This window comes from Amblyraja radiata, chromosome 15 (genome assembly GCF_010909765.2).
Source record: "Amblyraja radiata isolate CabotCenter1 chromosome 15, sAmbRad1.1.pri, whole genome shotgun sequence".
Classification (NCBI taxonomy): Eukaryota; Metazoa; Chordata; class Chondrichthyes; order Rajiformes; family Rajidae; genus Amblyraja; species Amblyraja radiata.
The window spans coordinates 19,729,071-19,749,477 of NC_045970.1; the positions used below are offsets into that span (position 1 = coordinate 19,729,071).

The 20,407-nt window shown below is 38.6% G+C and overlaps 1 protein-coding gene across 4 annotated transcripts; it reads left to right on the plus strand.

The window, feature by feature from the left end:
- The first annotated feature begins 205 nt into the window (after nucleotides 1-205).
- On the plus strand, nucleotides 206-16,488 carry uros (uroporphyrinogen III synthase). Of its 4 annotated transcripts, none has more exons than XM_033033714.1 (11): nucleotides 219-339; nucleotides 2,750-2,818; nucleotides 3,473-3,589; nucleotides 3,929-4,012; nucleotides 8,829-8,928; nucleotides 10,047-10,124; nucleotides 11,254-11,328; nucleotides 12,334-12,417; nucleotides 12,781-12,866; nucleotides 13,530-13,628; nucleotides 15,896-16,488. In XM_033033714.1, the coding sequence occupies exons 3-11, from the start codon at nucleotides 3,527-3,529 to the stop codon at nucleotides 16,013-16,015; spliced, it is 789 nt and encodes a 262-aa protein (XP_032889605.1). In that variant the 5' UTR covers nucleotides 219-339; nucleotides 2,750-2,818; nucleotides 3,473-3,526; the 3' UTR covers nucleotides 16,016-16,488. The 4 variants fall into 4 exon arrangements, with proteins under 4 accessions (XP_032889602.1, XP_032889603.1, XP_032889605.1 ...); XM_033033713.1 differs by lacking the exon at nucleotides 2,750-2,818 and adding an exon at nucleotides 2,514-2,524 and having other exon boundaries at nucleotides 223-309; nucleotides 3,474-3,589; XM_033033711.1 differs by lacking the exon at nucleotides 2,750-2,818 and having other exon boundaries at nucleotides 206-339.
- The last annotated feature ends 3,919 nt before the right edge of the window (nucleotides 16,489-20,407 follow it).

The window sequence follows — 20,407 nt, forward strand, 5'->3', positions numbered from 1 at the left end:
GCGGCGGCCGAGTCGTTAACCAATCTCCCACATAAACTGCGCCTTCTACAGGATTCTGCCATTGTTAGCAAAATTGCTGCGGGTTTGTTGTCCAAGTGATGACTCTGTTGAGGCCCGGGGGTCGCGACCTTTGACCCTGACGGCCCACGTGCCGTAAGGTTGCTGACGTCAGTGAGGAGCCAATCAGGGGCGGCCCGAAGGCGGAACCATCGAGAAGCAGTGACGACACTGACTGACGGCGGCGGGGACATGGAGTAAACACGCTGCCTGCCATTGCTGCCGCCCACTGACATACATGTCGGGGGCAGCGGAGAGCGCGTATCCAGAGGGGCAGGATAAGTGAGTGCGTGAGAGATAAACTCAACCAATGTGTGAACCTGCAGATGGATGGTGGTTTACACCCACCGCTCTATGGTCTGCGGTTTACACTAAGAGCTGGAGTAACTCAGCGGGACAGGCATCCTCTGTGGAGGGAAGGAATGGGCGATGTTTCGGGTCGAGACCCTACTTCAGTCTAAAGAAGGGTCTCGACCCGAAACATCACCCATTCCCCTTCTTCCCAGAGATGCTGCCCCGGGGTCCCGCTGAGTTACTTTGTGCCTGTCAATGAGTGTCTAACTTGATGCTGTGAGACAGAAACACAACAGATGAGTGACTGTGCTAATTAGAGTGACGGGACGAGTGAGGAATAAACATAATATGAGAGAAATAATGAGGGGATCGGATCGATGAGTGATTGAGGTATTGTGTGATAAAGATATAGTGATAGACATATATAGGACAGATCCCCACCACGGGTAGTGACCTCCCCACTGTCGAAAGGATTTAGGAGTCGCTGCCTCAAAAGGGCAACCAGCGTCATCAGACCCATACCACCCTGGCCATACCAAAGATCCTATAGCGGAGGATCTTTGGGCCATACACTCATTTCACCCCTGCCATCGGGATGAAGATATAGGAACCTGAAAACTGCAATGTCCAGGTTCAGGAACAGCTTTTTCCCTACAGCCATCAGGCTTTTAAACATTGAACCTCAAAATAAGCTCTGAATTACACAAACTTGGAAGCATTGCTTTTGTCATTTTGCACTATTATTGTTTGTATATGTAAATATATACTGAACTTTATTTTCGTTTATTATGTTGTTTACAGAGCACCATATTTACATATTATGTTGTGCTTCTGCGAGTAAGAATTTCATTGTTCTGTTTTGAACATATTCACTCTCTTGACCTTCGATACATGTAAAGCAATCAAGACAATGAATGACAAATATGATGGAAATAGTGAAGAGCAAAAATAATAACGTGAGGGACATTTGCAAAATGATAGCAGCTGTAATGGGTACACTCAAATAACAAATGTCAAAGAACAAATTGTAAGTTAAATTTACACGCGGTGACATATACAGATATTTTGTCACCTGGCAGAATGCCAGTTGAAATGTGCAGTGTGTATAGTATGGCTGGCCAGTATTGCTGAAGCTGCTCTAATGAAAGTGTAAAAATAAGGAACTGCAGATATTGGTCAGGGAAAAAAAAGACACAAAGTGCTGGAGGAATTCCACAGGTCAGGCAGCATCTCTGGAGAACATGGCTAGGTGACATTTTGGGGCAGGTTGCTTCTTCAGACTGATTATAGTGGGGGTGGATAAACTTTTAAAAGAGGTGTAGGAAAAAGCCTGGCCAGCAATATGTGAATACAGGGGAGGAGAGGTTTGGGGGGGGGGGGGGGGGGGGGGGGGGGGGGGGGGGTTAGGCAAATGTTTGGATAAAGGCCAGAAATGAAAAGACAGAAGGTGTGAAATAAAAGGATGAGAGTTGCCAATTCGAAGCTAAAGGAACATATGTAGGGGGGGCGGGGACTAGGTGCTAGTCCAGGTAGGGCAAAGATGAGAAGTGAAGAGGGGAGGGGTAAAGAAGGGGGGTTATTGTGGAACAGATAGTTAAAACTGGAGAATTAATTGTTCATACCAAGGGAGGCTATCAAAGTGGAATATGAGGTACTATTCCTCCAGTTTGCATGTGGCTCCACTATGCAATGGAGGAGGCCCAGGGCAGAAAGGTTGGTGTGGGAATTGAAACAGGATTTAAAATGGATAGCAATCGGGAGATCCAGTAGGCCTTGGCGAACCGAGCACAAGTGTTTGGCAAAATGGTTGCTGAGTCTTCGCTTGGTCTTGCTAATGTAGAGGAGGCCACAATAGAACACCGGATGCAGTAGATCAGGTTAGAGTAGGTACAGGTGAAATGTGAGGACCAGGGGAACTCTATCCTTGATCCATCTGGGGGGAGGTAAGATGCGAGAAGAACTACAGTACACAGGAGACCCAATTGAGGGATTTACCTATGACAGCAGGGGGGGGAATGATGTTTACTAAAGAAAGAGGACATTACAGATGTCCCAGAATGGAAAGCTTCATGTTGAAAGCAAATGTGGCAGAGACGGAAAATTTATGGAGGGAATAGTGTCTTTGCAAGAAGCAGGGTGGGAATCGGTGGGTTTGTAGTAGATGTAAGTCAATAGTCTGTCCCCTGTAATGACATCAGACTGTCAGTCCTTGTTCTAAATGTACACTGGCACCACCCCCAACTCTTTATCCACCACGTTGCTGACACCATCGGGGCTGCCGCTTGCACCCACGTTGGAACATGTTGATTTTGCTAACTTTACCATCAACTTCCACCCTGTCCTCAAATTCACTTTGATTATCTCTGACACTCACTTTCTTGATCTTTTTTGTCCCCAGCAGGGATATACTATCAACTATCAACTGACATCTACTCTCACAGTTATATGGACTACACCTCCAGAAAAGGGGTGTGTGTGGGGGGAGGGGGGGGGGGGGGGGGCGGGGGGGAGGAAAGGGAAGGATCTGGGAGGGTCCTTGTTCATCAGTCAATGAAAGTAATCATGCAGGTACAGCAGGCAGTGAAGAAAGCGAATGGCATGTTGGGCTTTATATAGGAGCAAAGAGGTCCTTCTGCAGTTGTATAGGGCCCTAGTGAGACCACACCTGGAATATTGTGTGCAGTTTTGGTCCCCTAATTTGAAGGACATTCTTGCTATTGTGGGAGTGCAGCGTAGGTTTACAAGGTTAATTCCCGGAATGGGGGACTGTCAAATTATTAAGCAAAGTGTTTGAAAACAAAGTGAAAAGCCCCAAATAATTTCATTTTAATATAAAAGTAAACTGGATGCTCAGTGAATAAATGAACTGTGAACTGCATTACAGAAGGAGCCACAGGGGCTGAAGCACTGCTCATCTCAACGGTTAAGGTTTATCTAAAAAGACATTTGTTCAAATTGGTGATTTCCTGACTGCAAGGTCATCATGATGGTTTAAGTTTGAGTGTAGATATCTACTTTGTAATAAAGGGTGTTGCTACAAAGAGGTCATCAATGATTATTTGACACAATGCTATCTTGAAATTAAATCTGTAAGTTACAGTTCATGGTCTTGTGCTCCAAGCCATTTCAGTTATTTGCCATTCGACTTCTTGACAATGTGGATGAAGTATGAGAAATGAAAGTCCTTTTGCTTAAAGATCCTAAGGAAGGAGAATTGGGACCTGATCCATATGTTCATGTAAGTCCCCTGAAATATTTTAACTTTTGTAAAATTTCATATCATTTTGCTGTTGTTGTATTTGTATAGTGTAGTAAGTAACCAAAACATTGAAAAAATAGACATAAGGGACTGTAGACGCTGGCTTACAAAAAAAGACAAAAAGTGCTGGAGTAACTCCACTCCAAAATCTTGAAAGTATTTTCTTAGAAATGTTATTCAATGCAACACAGACATTATGCCTGAGATTTTAGTTGAAGATTTTATTTGAATATGCTAGATCTAAATGATGCTTTACAATTTCATATGGAAAGAAATTAATTTCTGTAATGTTTTATAATTTGGACTATTTGTTTTCAGGAATTTGCTTCACATGGCCTTCAAGCAACTTTAATTCCTGTTTTATCCTTTGAGTTTATATCACTTCAAGACTTATCAAAAAAGGTAACGGGTAGTGAAATATTGAACACTTAGACAATTAATGCTGTACCTTATGTTAGATAGTGAGATGATAGTCTATGTTAGTGAAGACATCTGAATTATGTTACAGAAAATATGAAGATTTATGCACCATGATACTGGCGATTCAGAACTCTTGAAGTTTGCAAATCTTTAAAATAAATTTTAGTTGGCAATGGAACGCAGTCTTTAGGAAATGGATGCATTATGAAATGTGCAGGAAAAACAGCAAATTAAGTTAAAATTGAGCAAAAATTATGAACTGAAATATAGTTTAAAAAAAAAAATGCACATAATCACTTTGACAATATTATAATAAAGAGCCCAAATAGGAATAAAACATGAGACAATTGAACGATGTTATAATATTACCGATGGCATTACATTTTCGTTTATTATGCTATAGTACTCCTAAAGATCATCAGTTCATCATTGGGTTTGGCTGAACCACAAATATTATCACCCTGCTCTCATCTGGAAAAACTGTTCCATCATACTGCTCCATGATCACCCTGATCTGCAGGGATAACACCCAGCTTCTTCGTAACCAATCTCCTCCATCTCCTTCACATTGAACACACATAACAAGTGCAAGGAGGTCATTTAACAACTAGATTATTCAGTTTTCTGTTCCGACCACTTTTCTTCCTTCTCCTTAAAACCACCAGACCAAATTTTAAATATTTTGTCGGTTCTCTGAATAAATCATCTAGTCCATGAGACCTTGTTCCTTATAGATACTGTTCCCCTATCAAACCGCTAATCGTGCGACTTCTCTTCCTGGATTCAACAGTTTGTTGACATTGTTAATGCCTCGGTTACTGCCATTCCCTTCTTTCAATCCAGAGTCATCCGTTCCCTCAAAAAAAAAGTATATGACTGATTCACCATTTCAAACTACCATCCCCAAATTGGTCTTTACATTCCAAATCTATGCCGTTGTTGTCTGGAGCTTCTTGTTTGAATTTTCATAATCCAGTTTTATTTTTACCATGGAACGGCACTGAGGTGAAGCTGATCACAATCATTAAATATATCCTGTATGCTCATGATATTAATAATCCAAAACTCCTGACATTCTCAATCAGTTGACCACATCATCCTATTCCAACATTCCTCCATTATTTTCCAAATGAGTATAATAGCATTTACTTACTTCTATTCTTATCTAATCAGTAGTAACAGCTTTTTTTCCCCACAAACTCACATAATTACTTCATGTAATGATAGATCCATTCTTTTTCCAAATATAAGCATCGTCCATCGACAACATTATCAGAAAATATGACAGCACTTTCAACATTTACACTAATGGCCTCAGCATTTTCTCATCATTGTCTTTTTTAACCCTCCAATATTTCTCAATGGATGAACAGTAGAACTGGGAAATCTGTAGCCATTGTCTGCAGTTCTAGTCACAGTCTTTATCCCCTCATGCTGAATCTAAGCCTCTTTATGGAAACCATACAGCATGGAAACAGGCCCTTTAGCACAACTTGCCCGCACCAACTGAGGTGGCCTCATCTACACTCGTCCCACCTTCCCATGTATGGCCCAACATTTCATAGATTCATGCTTAACATTGCGCATGTTCATAGCTAGGCTATAACCTAGATCATCTCTGCACCTTGTATTTAACTTTAATTCAACTCTCAATAAACTTAATGTTATTAAAAACTCTGCTGATTATGCCATGACTTCTTTCAAATATGTTTACCCATTATTTTTGTGATTGGTGGCCTAAATTTGCCAACTAGTTAAGCGAGCCACAGATTTAAAAACAACTCTGTGACTTGTATTTTTTCCTCCTGTGTAATGTTCTTCACTCCCATAACCCTCCAAACACTCTGTGCTCCCTCCACTTCTCACCACCAGAGCATAAATAATGCATTACTGCCAGCTGTGTAAACTTTAAGCTCTGGTGCTTCCTCTGTAACCCATCTCAACTTTCTACCTTCTTTCCCTCCTTGAGGATGCACAATAAAAGCACCTCTCTTTGGCCAAATTTTTGTTTATTTATCTACAAATATCTCCTTCGACAATTCAACTATTTTGTTTGTCTACTCATTGAAGCATCTTCGAACAATTAGATGCAAAATATAAATGAAAAGTACTTGTTGATGTGAATAATGTAACTAATGAAACCGGCTTGTGGGTTTTTAAAGTTTACTGCGTGTGTAATATTTGTACAATTACTTATTTATGTCAATAAAACAAATTGTGAAAAATGTTGAAGATGAAACTTAAAATATAAATATTAGAACAGATCTTGTTTACTTGAATTTCTCTCCCGGAATCAGTGACTGAAGTGTGCTCATATCTGCACTTACCCGGGTCTGATGTGGAGAATCTATTTTGCTAGCTCACTGCCACCTAAAGTCCATTTATCATAGTCATACGGCACAGAAACAGGCCCTTTGTCCATGTCGACCAAGATGCCATCTAAGCTCGTCCTATTTGCCCTTATTTGACCCTAAATGTTTTCTATTCATTTGTATGTTATGAAAGCTGACAATTTTATTAGTTAGCATAATACAAAGGTGCTGTTCCTGGTGGTTGGCAGCTTGGGAAATTGTGCTCTTTCAACTGTGAAAATTGTCACTAGGATTTTAATTGCCTTTTATTCAGATACTTTCACAAATTATTAAAATTGAAGGTATAGTTTTCAAACATAAAAATTAAAAGTACAAGAACAAATAATTATGAACACCAAATCAAAGCTAAATAATTGTAGAAGCTTTTCCCCAGATAAGCTATACATGTTGAGTTTAGCCATGCATAATGGTGCAAGCAACACTTATCTTAATAATTTTGACTACGACTATTTGGTTTTGGAATCGGAGACGACGCAAACAAGGTATTAATCAATGCAAGTTTTATGGTGGACAAAGGATTTATAATTAACAACATACTTAGCAATGCTTGGTGGAACCCCCAATGAGTAGCAGCCAGCTCTGTCCGCAGCACAGCTCGCAGTTTTCTCTTGGCTCGGTGGTCATGTGCAACAGGCATGTTTATACCCAAAAGCCCGAGTTTCAACCTGAATTTAAGAACAACAGTTGAAAGTATCCTTTCAAACTAGAGATCCTCCTTAGTGTTGAAAACAAGAGCTATTTGTCGCAACAGACATCGAGCTAGTCTTGGATGTCTCTGGGAAGACAACGGTTTGCCTTAGTGATCCCGCAGGTGGTCTCATGGCAAGCTCCTTATAAGTTAGCCTAAGCATTCTTCCAAAACATTGAAGAAGGGTCTTGACCCGAAACGTCGCCTATTTCCTTCGCTCCATGGATGCTGCCTCACCCGCTGAGTTTCTGCAGCATTTTTGTCTACCTTCCAAAACATTCAATCGTTTTTCTAAGCGAACTGCTTGCTTGAATGTGGTGCTGTTTATTTAGCAGAGAAGCATGCATATGGCTTTGGCGACAACTCCAGTTTAACTGACACACTACGTTTAACCCTTTCCGAACAAGGAATCATTACTCAACATGTTACAACCAAACCATCTCCTTACACCATGATTTATGAAAGTTCAGGATTTTACAAATGGATTTCGAAGCATGTGACTTCAGTTTCTTGCTCAATGATGGCAGTTCCAATTGGAACAGCCAGCAAGAGTCAGCCTGACCCAGCCTTTGTTTAAAATATTATTACATACAAGTAGGAATATCATTTAGATGTCATTTTTTGTTATTACAGTTAATTTTTATAACTACAACTTAATGCAGGTTTAATGTAGGTTGAGGTTGCAAATATAGATTAGCAGTTTTGTCACATCTGTAACAGTATATAACATTACATTATCACAATATGTTTAATTTTATATCCACAAAGCCCTATACCCACTTTTTTTGTGAGACATTAAATCCAAATATGTTTTGTAGTCCGAACAGTTGTGTGCTGAATTTAATTGTCGCAAACTGCTGGGAGTATTGAGTACATTGGGAGTACATTTGTACATTGCTGTAGGAAAATAATGCACTTGTTATGATGCATTTAGCAAATTAATTCATTAATTTCCGATCAATGTCATTCTGAAATATTAGTGAAAACAATTCTTCATTGACCATGTTATTATCAGTTACTTTAATAATGCTCATCTTATTACAGTTGTATATTAGTCATATGTGGATAATTGGGAATCCTTATAGGATTGAAGGGTCAGAAAAAGGGTCCCGACCCGAAACGTCAACTGTCCATGTTCCCCACAGATGCCACCTATCTGGCTGAGTTACTCCAGCCATTTATGTCCTTTTTTTCCCATATGGGTTACTTTGTTTCATATTAGCAAGTAAAAGATGATTATTAACTAGCTCATTGGACATAACAAATCATTTGGGACAAGAAACATTTGTGAATTTACACAATAAAATGAAAAGTAAGCATTCTTTGAACATTGAATGATTTCTGCTCTTAACTACTGAAATGTGATAAATACTTAAGAAATGTACAGGTGACTTTTGTTTTTATTATCTAAGTATAGACAATGTGTTTTCCTAATAGACTAGTGCATGTCTATGGTTGGTTAGACAATTGCTATGCAGAGTGATTATATCCAAAGAGAGATTTTAGCTTTTGAATACAATTATAATATGAAGTTGAGATTCAGTGCTGAAATTAATGGTGATTAAGTATAATGTTCATTTTTAAAAGAAAGTGATTGTGAAAAGTTTGAATACTTGGTCAGGTAACTGTGATATTCACATGAACTTTATAGTCATTTTGTAATAGGCATTTAAATTGTACTTTCTGCATTGCAAGGGATTACTTCTGCAATAATAGTTTAATTCTATTCTGTACATAGCTTGCACACCCTGAAGCTTATGGTGGCCTGATATTTACCAGTCCCAGAGCTGTAGATGCTGTGAAGTTATGTCTGTGTGAGAAGGGGGGTATTAGAGAAGGTAAGTGAATTATTAACCTCTAATAATATTCACATTTGTAATTGGGAGGTGTTATCTCTCACCTATTAATTACTTAAATAAAATTAAAAAAACACAAAGTGCTGGAGGAACTCAGTGGGTCAGGCCGTGGTGAGACTCGGCCTTGAATAAGATGGTGGACTTGCTGAGACAGCGTGAAGTGTGGATGGAGTCACTGGAAGGAAGGTTGGGTCGTGTAATGGTCTGGGCTACATCCACAACTCTCTGCAATTTCTTTAAGTCTTGGATAGAACTGTTCCTGAACCACTGTGATGCATTCCGATAAAAAAAAATGTCCACGGCTCATCTGTAAAAGTTGGTAAGAGTTGTTGGAAACATGCCAAAGTTCCTAAGTCTTTTAAGGAAGTAGACGAGTTGTTCTGCTTTTTCAGCCATTGCTTCGATATGGGTGGTCCAGGACAAGTTGCTCATGATATTTACTTCAAAGTAGTTGAAGCTTTCAACCATCTCTTCTTCAGCGCCGCCAGTGTATGTGTAACACTTGGCTTCCCAAAGTCCATCACAATCTCTTTTGTCTTGCTGATATTGAGGGAAAGGTTGTTGGCTCAGCACCAAGTTACAAGGTTCTCAATCTCCTTTCTGTACTCTGTCTCATTATTATTTGATATCCTTCTGTGTTGTGAGGAGAATAACCCCAGCTTTTCCAATCTCTCGACATACCTAGTATTTATCCATTCAATCAGTCTTGTAAATCAGTCTGAAGAACGGTCCCAATCGAAAACATCATCTTGTGTATTTCCTTCCACAGATGCTGCCTGACCTGCTGATTCTTCCAGCATTTGTTTTTTTGTATATTTCGTCCACTTGCTTTTTAATGCCTTATCATTAAATAATTGTTTACTGACCTATAAATATTATAGGCTAGCAATGTTTTCTTTAAATGCAAACTCTGAAAAAAATTACATTTGGTAATATTGTTGATTGTGATTGGTAATTATTGGCATTGAATTATTTTGTCACATATTGGGATACAGTGAAAAGCTTAAGGAGAAGCAATTGGTAATATAATATCAGGAAATCTATAATCTTGAACTAAATTTCTTCAATGATATTAGTCAAATTTCCTATGTTTTTAACAGCGTGGTACAATCATTCTTTAAGAAAACAATGGAATGAAAAACCTATCTATGTTGTGGGAAAATCTACAGCAAATTTGGGTAAGAATAGTTAGTTTCATGTATATTACAGATATGTAAAGTAATACTTGGAGGAGAAATAAATGGTAAATTAAATATGTTTGAAAGATTATCCAGTAAAAAATAATTTTGGAATAGATTTAGAATACGATACTAATTTAGAACTATTGTAGCCTTTTGACATTTCCCATTTTCACAAGATGAGAATCAGGAGTAAGGACTGGAAAGGGGTGTGGTTGTGTGGTCCTGCGCAGATATTTTACAATATCTCTTAACAATGCCTCCTATCCACATCATTCTATTACTCTTGAATATTCTCTAATAGAAGTGTGTGTGTATAAATTGGAAAAAGTATTAGATAGGATTTAAGTTATGTCTCTGTAGAAGCTGTCATTTCAAGCATTTCATGCTTGTGAACCTATGTGGAAACATTTTAACAATGGTTTTGCCTAGAACATTTGAATCTGGAAATCTAATACTGCACTTATATTTACAACAAAAAAAGTCACCATGTTATAGAACATTTGTGTCAGACTGTGTCAAAATGGGCAAACTGTTTGAGGAAAACCTATCAGCTTAGGGTGGTATCCATTGTAGTTTATAAGAATGAGAAATTGTTTATTTTAAACATGAGGTCGGTCCTAAGACATTTTCACAGAATAAATGTAGAGAAGATATTTCCTTGAGTGAAGGAATCTAGAACTAGGAGATTTTGTTTAAATATAAGGGGTTGCCAATTTAAGACTGACATGAGGTGACATTTTTCTCTAAGGGTCTACTCCTTGGAACTCTGCCGCAGGTGACAGTGAAAACAAATCTTTGAATGTTTTTATGTCAGAATTATATAGATTCTTGATGAATAAGGGGATAAAAGATTACCAAGAATTGATGGAAAAATGGAGTTAGGATTGAATATCAGATCAACCAAGATGTCATTGAATGGTGGAGCAGACATGAGAGGCCATAATTCATGTGTTCATATTGAAAAAACAAAGTGGAGGACAAAGCTGTTCTTATGATAATGTGTGAACCGAATACTAATTCAGATTATTTAGAACTATTGTCATCTTTCCCTCAGTTTACTGTCAGATTGATTGATGTGTATTTCTAGTTCAGCAATCAGTAAAACATCTTTTTTCCTTGATATAAGTAAAGGAAATTGGCCTTGCACCACTAGGAGAAGAATCTGGAAATGCTGAAAATTTAGCTGCCTACATCTGTATAAGTAAGTGAATGAACATTTAGAATTCTTTTTTTTTAAAACAATTTCATATGTAGTTCACACATTTTATTGCTGTGGTCATTTATGCATATGAACAACTTTCACTCATAATATACTGATTTTTACACAAAAAAATGTTTATTTAAGATGGAAAAGTAACTAAACTGGTTCATTTAGAATCATGGAGTCATACAGCGTGGAAGCATGGCCTTCGGCCCAACCTACCCACTCTAACCAACATGCCTCATCTACACTAGTCCCATCTGTCTGTATTTGGTCCACATCCTTGTAAACCTATCCTATCCATGTACCTGTCCACGTGTATTTTAACATTGTGATATCCTCGTCTCAACTCTTTTTATTAGAGTTTTCGCATATTCTTCAATGTATCAGTTATTATACTGGATTTGTTTTGAGTAGCAAGTGGAAAATGTTAATAATATGTGCGATAGTTGGAGATAATCTTATTAGGTATTCTATCAGCTGTGCTGCATCAATTATTCCCTGTTAGTATTGGTGGAATGCAATGTACAGTTGCTAGATCAAAGTTGGGCACTCCACTGCATATTGTTGTGAGTCATATAAAGAAGCATTGTCTATGTGTGCCCAGGCATGTTAGCACAGCTCTACTTTCAGATAGTTTTATTAGTAGCAGTTTCAGGTTTTTGTATAACAAAGAACTATTTAAAAATATATTAAGAAAATCACTAGCTCATTGGCAATTTCAAATTTCAAATGATGTGTCATAGTAAATAAAATAGATTATGTGAATGGTGTATATATACTACAGAGATCAATGATAAGATGAGTTATTGGAAAGACCCAAAACTGAATTCACAGATTTGCGATGGGATTTAAGCACCTCTTAATTATTTGTACGACCACGTCCCCTCCCTCACAATTTCATAGATGGAAAATGTCGATTTGCATCTTTTTGTTATTTTGACTAGATTTTATAATGCTGTGTAGAGCCTTTGTTAATTAAAAATCTTGTTCTGCTTTCAACAGACAATTCTTCAATTTCCCTGCCTCTTCTATTTCCATGTGGTACACTTAAAAGAGAGACACTCCCCAGATGTCTGCATGAAAAGAGTAGGTATTAATTCTGTGAGAAACAATTAGTGTTAAAAATATATAATGAAAATATAATTGCATTTAGAATTTAAATCTAAACTTATTTCTCAAAAGTGAAAGCCAAATTTCTCAGAAATGTTTGAAAACCTTCCCCTTTTTGTTCTAACATTTTACTAGAATATATGTGGCTTCTACACTTGCTCAAAACCAATCTTAGTTGATGCAATAGTTTTAACCAATCCTCATAGGAAATAATGTTAATTAAGATCCGCTGCATTTCTATAGAGAACAATATACACAAAGTGATGATACAATGCTTAGAGTTTTTGCGCTACAGTATTTACTTTTCTTAAAGTTTGCAAATATTTATACTGGTTTCAGATGTGCCTTTGGACAGTTTCACAATCTATCAAACATCTCCACATCCTTCCTTCCAGCAGGCTTTAAGTGATTATTTTTCAGAGCAGGTATGCAATTCAGATCATTATGCTGTACATTCCTATTTATCCTAAATGAAATAAGACACTAAATGAATTATTCAGTGGATTCTGCCAGATAAACCAATCTCTCCGATGGCCACATTATGTGCAACTTCTAAAGGGAAGGGAAGTGTAAAACTGTTAAGTTAAGGATCTGAAACCGTACTGATTTTAATAGGAAATAATATTGTAGATATAAAGCAAATGGAAAGATAAGTTCCTTGTTTTGAATTATTTCAGATTAGTTTATAGATTTTAATTATTTATAAATATTTTGAGCTGATGATAGTTAATGTTTAATTTTAGAATAATTATTTAGTTTTAATTTTATTAATTATTCATGATTTTTATGTCAGTCCTTTAAAGACTAATTAACGGTAGCTTTGCAACAAAAAGCTGAGGGTGGAGTATACCAGTTGTCAAAGCTTTCAGTGGTGTTTCTGCAGTAGGGGTTTCATCATTGCACCAACCAATACATAGATCACACTGTGGGAACCTGGGATACTCTAGGCCAACAAAACTTTCCATGTATGTTCTGAGCATGGCAAAACCAAATGCAGCAGTACTAGTCTAGTGAAATATGATCCAGCTTCTCAAGGTAATTTACAGTTTAAAACTAGAAAATAAAATAGTTTTCCTCTTTTCTGCTAGGGAATCCCAGCAAGTATTACATTTTTCAGTCCTTCTGGTGTCAGATTTTGTTTGAAGACCATTAAAGATTTGGCTGGAGATTCCATTAATCAAATCAAGGTACAGTATTTGTAAATGCCTTTCTTGTTGTGCTTGACTGATCTTAAAATCCTTTTAATCATCCCTTTGAAAGTTTATTTTCGTGGAACAGAAGAGGCCAAGGAGACATCTATTATAAAATTACGAAAGGCCTAGACAGAGTAAGTAGGAAGGATCTATTTGCTTTAAATCCGTGCCTCCTGATTTGGAGTCCCATGTTAAAGTAATCTATACCTCTCCCACATTTCCAGGCAGACCTGACCACCTTTCTTCCCTTCTTGAAGAAAGGTGGTCAGGACCGCTTGGAAATGTGGGAAAGGTAGAAAGCCTCGTCACATTTAAGAAATACTTAATTGCATAATTGAAGTGCTGTGACCTGCAGAGCAATGGAACAAGTTCAAAGTAGATCTTTTTCCAACTGGCACAGAACCATTGGGCCAAATGTCCTCTTGTATATTAATTGTTTTGCTTCTATGAATGACAAAAGGTTAAGGAGCTAGTGTGCATAGAATAATGCTGATTGGCAAAGAACCAAAATAACCCCATTTTTTGTAATTACGTGGGTGTTGTTAGAAACGTCAAAGTGCAGCCAGGGTAAGCAGTGGCGAGTACATGCAATTTTTGCATTCTAAAAGGAAGTGGATACTTTTCTGGAAAGGATCAAATTTCCAGGGTTGCCTGGGAACATCTGGAGAATGTGGAATGGTTTCAACCTAGATTTCCAAAGAGCATTTGATCTAGTGCCAATCGAACATTATTATGGAAAACAAAATGATTTGGAGGGCAACATGGACATGGATGGAAATTAGGTTGCCAACTGGAAGCATTCTTGGTCCAGAAGACAGCATATAGGCATGGAGTTTGAAAAAGGGTTCCGACTCAAAATGTCACCTATTCGTTTTCTCCAGAGATATTGCCTGACCCGCTGATTTACTCCAGCATTTTGTGTCGATCTTTGGCATAGATTGTCTGGCTAATAAGAAACAGAGTAGGTTGAAATGGGTAATTTATGTTTGGCAAGATGTAATGTGGATCAGAAGGATCAGTGCTTGGTCCTCAAATCTTTATAAATTGCATCATTGACTTGGATGATGGCACCAAAGATAAGATTGCAAAAGATAAGGACACAAAAGTAGATAGAAAGGTAAGTTGCAAAAATTACATTTAGAAGGTTGCAGAGGGATATATAGATTAACTGAGTGGATGAAGATCTGGCAATTGTGAAATTGTCCATTTTGGCAGGTAAAACTAAGAAGAGTGAATCATCTAATAGAGATTGCAGATGTCTGAGATATTGAGATATTGTCCCAGTGTCTTATTTACATAGGACTGGAATGCAAGTGCAACAGGTAATTACGAAGGATGGAAGAATGTTTTAGTCTAATGTTAACGGAATTACGTACAAAGATTAGGAGGTTCAGCTTCAATCATTTGTGTTTTGGGGAGACCACATCTTGAATACTCTGTACATCCTTGTTTCAGGAAAGCTGTAAATGCACTGGAAGTTGGTCAGGGAAAGATTACAAGACAGAGACCTAGTACGAGTCGGTTATTAAAAGGGTGGACAAGCTAACCTTATAACTGCTCAGAAGAGGAAGAATTGTCTTGATTAAAATATATAGATCCTTGGATATCTTAACAAAGTTATGAAAAGGATGACTTTATCTTGTGGGATAACAGAGAGCAAGCGCTCATTATGGACAATAATAAACTAAACTAAAAATATATATTAAGCAATTGGCTGTTTTAAGTCAAAGATTAGATTTTTTTTTTCTCAGTGGGTTGTGAGTTTGAGAAACTTCCTTAGAGAAAAGTTGTAAAAATGTTTGATAAGGGGTGAAAAGTTACTGGAGTATATGGAAATATGGAGTTCAGGATACAATCAAAATAATCATGATCTTATTGAGTGGCCTATTCACACTCATAATTTGTATGTTTGTATATTTTCCCAGTACAAAACTATTTAAACATCTGTGAGCTCTGTAACAGGTCAAGACTAGATGAGGTTATTCGTGTTTCTAATAGCTAATCCATTCTCATATGAGCTTTGTGTCTCGAGTACTGTAGCTCTGAAGGTGATGGGTCATTCGTTGAGAATTAGTAAGGGATTACTGAGGGATTAGGCAACTACCCCGGTAAGTCTTTTGGACAACATGCGTAATAAGATGCAAGGCCTGGTGCTGTACAGTGCCCTGGCAACATGACTTTCACTTAAGTGTGATAAATTTCATTCATTCATCCATGTCAGTTGAAAAATTGGTTATTTTGTTAAATTGTTTTCTTATTAGTTTGCAGCAATAGGACCAACAACAGCTGAAGCCATGGCATCAGAGGGATTGACCGTGAACTGTAGTGCTGAAAATCCGACACCACAGGACCTGGTAGCTTGTATAAGAAAAGTGCTCTAGCAATGCACAGAATACAGAGCAGCAGATAGTTGATTATCTCTCAAGGATAAATATGTGCCTAATTGTCATCTATCCTCACTTTGATATTTGAGTTGCCTTGTTGTTTCATTGTAAAATTACTTTAAATGGGGAATGTTCACAATGTTTGTAAAACCGTGGAAATAAATTTGTGGTGTTGTCTCTTTGCAGAACTCTCTAAATCTTTTACAGTCCTAACAGGAATAAATAAGTGTTAGAACAATATTAATGTGTAAACAGGCACCATTCTTTGATGCTGAAGAGATTCTACATGAATTATCAACCAGCAAGTGATTTTAGCCAGTCTTTCTTCAGCCTTGTAAAAACCAGCAGCTCACCATGAACTTTCCTGTGTGTTTCTTGAGGTTGCTACATTTTCACATTAACTGTGCACTAGAGACACATTGCTGTTGGATTTTCTGTTTTTAATAAAATTTTAATTTTGGGAAATGCAATTTTTTTTGCTAACCAGTTTTGTTTAATCTTTCTTTCCTGTTGTATATTCCTCATTGTGACTCTGATTTGACACTGATTTCCATCGCACCATTTCATTCTCCACATTCCTTCCTTTATTTCTTTCTCAAATATTAAATTCCACTGGTTAAGAAGATTCACTCTTGGACTCACCATTCACTAAGCTACACACCTGTGACCCACACTTACACAGCTTGGCACGATCGCTGTTGGAAGAATTGATGGGCATGCATTGATATTACCATCCATTATATAGCAAAGGGAAGAAAAGATAGGTTAAAAACATCTTGCATGCATGAATGGAAATTGTTTGAGGTGGAAATTCATGTGGTCACTGGCACTACGTGTGCAAATTCAAATATGCTTTTGAAATCCACATGTCTACTTGTTGGTCAATTGTACTTTGACTCAATTTTTTTTTTAATGCTTTGTGTATGGTTGCATTTGTTTTTTTATTTTGTTCAAAATATTGAGAAATCTCTAACAAAACATATTTTGCAGTAGTATGTTATACTGCTATATCTGTAAAGATGAGTATAGAAGCTGGGATGTAATGTTAAAATTGTACAAGGCATTGGTGAGACCAAATCTGGAGTATGGTGTATAATTTTGGTCGCCCAATTATAGGAAGGATGTCAACAAAATAGAGAGAGTACAGAGGAGATTTACTAGAATGTTGCCTGGGTTTCAACAGCTAAGTTACAGAGATAGGTTGAATAAGTTAGGTCTTTATTCTCTGGAGCGCAGAAGGTTAAGGGGGGACTTGATAGAGGTCTTTAAAATGATGAGAGGGATAGACAGAGTTGACGTGATCAAGCTTTTCCCTTTGAGAATAGGGAAGATTCAAACAAGAGGACATGACTTCAGGATTAAGGGACAGAAGTTTAGGGGTAACATGAGGGGGAACTTCTTTACTCAGAGAGTGGTAGCGGTGTGGAATGAGCTTCCAGTGGAAGTGGTGGCGGCAGGTTCGTTGGTATCATTTAAAAATAAATTGGATAGGCATATGGATGAGAAGGGAATGGAGGGTTATGGTATGAGTGCAGGCAGGTGGGACAAAGGGAAAAAAGTTGTTCGGCACGGACTTGTAGGGCCGAGATGGCCTGTTTCCGTGCTGTAATTGTTATATGGTTATATATGGTTATATGGCTTTAAGATTTTGAATGAAATTTGTATGCACTATCTTTAAGAACTGAAATCTTACCTTTTGATTTGATAGCCACATCTTTAAAATTTAATTAAAATACTTTTGGTACAAGGTAAATAATTAATATTCAGGATGATTCTAACATGTAGTTGACTACTGTGTATAGCACTGTAAATAATTTCTTCCCATTAAAGCAATGGTCCATTTATCTATTTACGACTGGCAATTTTTATTTGAAGTTCCTTGTACTTTCCAAAAGTATTGTCTCAACCTGATATCTTGTCTTACATTGAAATGAGATTCAGAACTAAGATACGCTGTAGTCATTCCATTTTAAGAAATATTTGGGTTGAATCTAAACCCTCAAGAACAGGCAGATTAAAGGTTAACGTGCAATTTTTTTTAAAGGCCTTGTGCCTTGTTCCTGATTTAACACAGGTGGGGCAGGGGCCATGTGACCAATCAACTCACAGGAGACATGGATTATTTAAAACACCAGTGCAGTAGTCTGCCATCATTTTAATAGCTATTTTATATTTACCTTCTTCCAAGCCTCGATAAACACACGTGTAAAGAGGCATGAATGGCTGAATTTGTAAGATGTGCCTTTATAGCACATCCTGAAAGCGTTATTGACGATCAGTTTTCCACACCCCCATTAATGCACCTAATGAAATGATTCCTTTTAAGGTCATATATTTATGGGATCATTCATCTTTTTTTATTATGATGATTTTCCATCCATCAAGTAGCCTGATTAATGTCCAAAATGTTGTCTATCCAGTTCCTCCACAGATGTTGCCTACCCATTGGACTCACGCAGTTCACAAAATTCTCACGCTGATCACAAATCTCTCACGCTCAAAAATCTGCAGGTGCTGGAAACACAAAATAAAGCAAAAATTGTTTTAGAGGTGAGTAAAAACCATGAGGGGAATATATAACGTGACTGCATAGTCTTTTTCCCAGGATATGTGATTCAAGAACTAGAGGGCATTTGTTTAAAGCAGGGCTGTGAACTACCGGCCCGTGGGATGATTTGGGGGCGAAAACAAGTTTAATTTCTCCCCTGCAGATGGTGTTTATAGGTGAGACACAGCGGTGGTCCCAGCACCGACCCCTGAGGGTCACACCTCCCACCCTCACCTCCGGCGGCTCTGTGTCCGTCGGCCGCTCTGTCCACACCCAATGGAGTTTTAACCCCGGCCAGGAGCGGAACGGGTGAGTGGTGGCGTCTGTGCCGCCTCCGGAGCCGCGGGGATGAAACTCGGGCTCCGCTCCAATGCCCGACCTGCAGGTCACTGACCCTCACCTCCCCCGGACCCCAGCTGGACACAGAGCACCTGGGCCGGCCCGCACTCCTGTGTGAGGGGGGGGGGGGGGGGGGGGCAGGGGGAAGAGACGGGGAGGAAGATGGTAACGCTCCCCAAGCATCGCCAAGTCTGCGCTCACTCCAGATGTCGCCACTTCACTGACACACACACAAGGTTATAAGGGATATGGGCCAAATGCGGATAAATGGGAGTAGTTGAGATGGTGCATCTTGATCTGCATGAACAAGTTGGGCCTGTTTCCATGCTGTAATACTATGACACATTGTAGAAAGGGTGCAATTGCTCTGGAGAGGATCCAGGGAAGATTTATAAATAATAATAATAATATATTTTATTGTCATTGCACAGAAGCGCAACGAGATTTGGTATGCAGCTTCCATCCGATGTCATAACATAAATAACTAATAAAATTTAGATTTAGATACCCCGAGAACATGGATTGTAAAAAGAACAGTAAAATAGTCAAAACAGTTCAAACAGACTAAAGTGCAGATGTGTTTGTGCGACGTGGCCATCCGAGGTAGACAGTCCAGGGGGGATGGGGGGCACTCAGCCAGGCCGGTTCAGAGCCGCTGTAGCTCTGGGAATGAAGCTGTTCCTGAGTCTAGAGGTGCGGGCGTAGAAGGCCTTGTAACGTCTGCTGGAGGGAAGTAGTTCGAACAGTCCATTACAAGGGTGTGAGGAGTCTTTATGGATGCTGACGGCCTTCCTGAGGCACCGTGTGTGGTAGATGCCCTCCAAGTCTGGTAGCTGTGTCCCAATAATCTTCTGCGCTCTGTGGACGACGCGCTGAAGACCTCTCCTCTCCGCCTCCGTGCAGCTGAGATACCACACAGAGATGCCATTCGTTAATATGCTCTCTGTGGTTCAGCGGTAGAACGTTGTCAGCAGCTGTTGGGGCAGACCAGTCTCTATTAATGTCCTCAGGAAGAACAGTCGTTGCTGTGCCTTCTTGACCAGCGCAGCGGTGTTGGTGGACCATGTGAGGTCCTCTGAAATGTGAGTGCCCAGAAACTTAAAGCTGGACACTCTCTCCACACTGTCCCCGTAGATGGAGATTGAGGTGTATTCTCCATTATGTGACCTATGTTGGTAGGTCTGGATTTTTTTTTTCACATTGAAGAAAGATTTGTTAACTGGGATTGTATTCTCTGCAGCAATGGAGGTGTAGAAAAAACTTAGTTGAGGTTTTAATAATATTATGAGAATAGGACATGTTTTGCTTAACATGGAGCGTAGGAAGGAACTGCAGATACTGGTTTAAACTGAAGATACACACTAAAAACTAGAATAACTTAGGCAGCATCTCTGGAGAGAAAGAATGGGTGATGTTTCGGGTCGAGAACTTCAGACCGAAGAGGTTGAAAACCAGCCATAAAACACAATGAGATGTGTGTTATCCAACTAAGGGCAGAAATC